At 43.2% G+C, this 2,500-nt stretch overlaps 1 protein-coding gene across 1 annotated transcript in view; it reads right to left on the bottom strand.

Moving 5' to 3' along the window:
• Positions 1 to 2,500, bottom strand: part of myo18b (myosin XVIIIB) — a 77,398-nt gene that overhangs the window by 48,381 nt on the left and 26,517 nt on the right. Inside the window, exons 18-19 of the mRNA XM_076284986.1 lie at positions 1,953 to 2,073; positions 1,297 to 1,444 (exon numbers count right to left, since the gene is read on the bottom strand). Coding sequence (XP_076141101.1) covers positions 1,297 to 1,444; positions 1,953 to 2,073 — 269 coding nt within the window. The remainder of the gene's footprint in view (positions 1 to 1,296; positions 1,445 to 1,952; positions 2,074 to 2,500) is intronic.

The following is a 2,500-nucleotide window of genomic DNA, read 5'->3' as shown; positions in this document are numbered from 1 at the left end:
CTGGTCCCCAAACTACGGCCCGCGGGCCGGATACGGCCTGCCACCTCATTTTGGGTGGCCCCCCAAAACATGTCCGTAGTATATATCATCCGGCCCGCACGGGAGTACAACATCGTCAAACTAAAACCTCCGCAATTTCCCCCATTCATTCTCTATGGCGAGTCTTAACAGTACACATGTAATACTCTTTTTGTCCACCGGTGGTTGTTTTGGCGCTGTTTTGCGTTTGCCATCGAAAACGGAATGAAATGTAGGCCTACCTGCAAACAATGTAAGAGGCCTATGCTGACTGCATCAGTGCTCAAAGTATTTTAAAAATGTATCAATTAATTGTTAATAACTAACTAACTTCTATTCAAGTCATATTTCTGGGACTTTCTGAGATAATTATTTCTATTTTTTATTCACTCGTTTAAATGTTCATACAAAGAGTTCACAAAGTTCTCATCAGGTGACTGAAAGTTAGAATGGTGGTCATTTCAGACCACTTCAGCACTTCATTAAATTCTTATAGTTTGAGAACTTTAAATTATTTGTAGGATATTCACAACTTGAGCTGTGTATGCAAAGATATACTTGGACTCCCTGCTAATACTTTTGGGAATGCAAACGTTTTTTTATTAGTATTATTTAATTTTACACTGATATGGCATGATGACAATATAAACACAGCTAACGATGGTATTAAATTGCAATAGCCTATGATTAAATGTAATAGAATATTCAACTAAGGTAGACTGCTGTTGTTCACAGCACTAAGCTATTTATGGTTACTGATATAGAACTACTCCGAGTCTCTGGCCCTCTCTTGGAGCCAGGCATAGTGAGCTGGCCCTCGGAATAAAAAGTTTGGGGACCACTGGTCTATACCATCTGAACCTGGGATCTGTACAATATCTATACTGTCTATACCATCTGAACCTTGGATCTGTACAATATCTATACCATCTGAACCTTGGATCTGTACAATATCTATACTGTCTATACCATCTGAACCTGGGATCTGTAAATATCTATACTGTCTATACCATCTGAACCTTGGATCTGTACAATATCTATACTGTCCATTCCATTTTTATTGTATTGTATATTGTGTATGTTTTGCTATACTGCTAGAGAGACACCAGTGGCTGGAGAGCACACACACACACACACACACACACACACACACACACTCACTCACACACACACACACACACACACACACACACACACACACACACACACACACACACACACACACACACACACACACACACACTCCTGCAGAGACAGGTGGGGGGCATGTGTTCTTACAGAGTGGAGTTCTGCAGCACAGACACAGCGTTGAGGGCAGAGGGGTTGTTCTGGAGCAGTCCGAACCAGCCGGTCAGGTCATAGCGGACCGGGTCAGCACCCAGCTGATGGGCGATCTCACACTGAAGAGGCTGCTCACACTGACGCACTATAGGGTGAGGGAGAGAGGGAGAGAGGGATCAGCCAGAGAGAGAGAGAGATAGAGAGAGGGAGAGAGAAAGAGAGAGAAAGAGGGAGGGAGGGAGATAGGGATCAGCGAGAGAGAGGAAGAGAGAGAAAGAGGGAGAGAGGGATCAGAAAGAGAGAGAGAGAAAGAAAAAGGTGGATGGATGTGGAAGGAGAGTATAAGTAAAGGATATGAAAAGAAAGAGACAGAGAGAGAGAGAGACAGAGAGAGAGAGAGTACTTGTGACCTCCTCATGCAAGGTCACAAGTACCTACTGCTAGTAATAAGGCTTTTTTTTTTATACCTGTAGTCCATTATCCTTGGCATTATTTTCAGGTTCAGGCACACCTGCACCAGAAGCTATTCTAATGTTAGCATTAGCTATTCTAATGTTAGCATAGGTCACCTTACTACTCTACTGCTGGTAACACATTTTTTTCACACCTGTCGGTTATCTCTCACCTGTCGGGTATCTCTGTGCTAAGCGTACCTGTGTCGCTGAAGTACTGGCTTAGTCGCTCCAGCGCGGCGCTCTCGGTAGACCCCGGAGTGATGAGCTCCTCGTCCAGAAGCCAGAGCAGCCCGCGGGGGTCCCCGTCCGCTGCCCGCACCTTACCGAGGGCAACAGGAACCATTATTAAAGGCATTGTACCACCAACAGGAACAATTATTAAAGGTATTGTACCACCAACAGGAACCATAATAAAAGGTATTGTACAACCAACAGGAACCATAATAAAAGGTATTGTACAACCAACAGGAACGATTCTAAAAGGTATTGTACCACCAACAGGAACCATTATTAAAGGTATTGTACCACCAACAGGAACCATTATAAAAGGTATTGTACCACCAACAGGAACCATAATAAAAGGTATTGTACAACCAACAGGAACCATAATAAAAGGTATTGTACAACCAACAGGAACCATTATAAAAGGTATTGTACCACCAACAGGAACCATTATAAAAGGTATTGTACCACCAGCAGGAACCATAAGGTATTGTACCACCAACAGGAACCATTATTAAAGGTAT

Source organism: Alosa pseudoharengus, unplaced genomic scaffold (assembly GCF_046254945.1).
Source record: "Alosa pseudoharengus isolate Yale_2024_CS ecotype anadromous, Long Island Sound unplaced genomic scaffold, YU_APseudo_1.1 YU_APseudo_1.1_scf_14, whole genome shotgun sequence".
Lineage (NCBI taxonomy): Eukaryota > Metazoa > Chordata > Actinopteri > Clupeiformes > Clupeidae > Alosa > Alosa pseudoharengus.
This window is presented reverse-complemented; position numbering and strand designations above follow the sequence as displayed.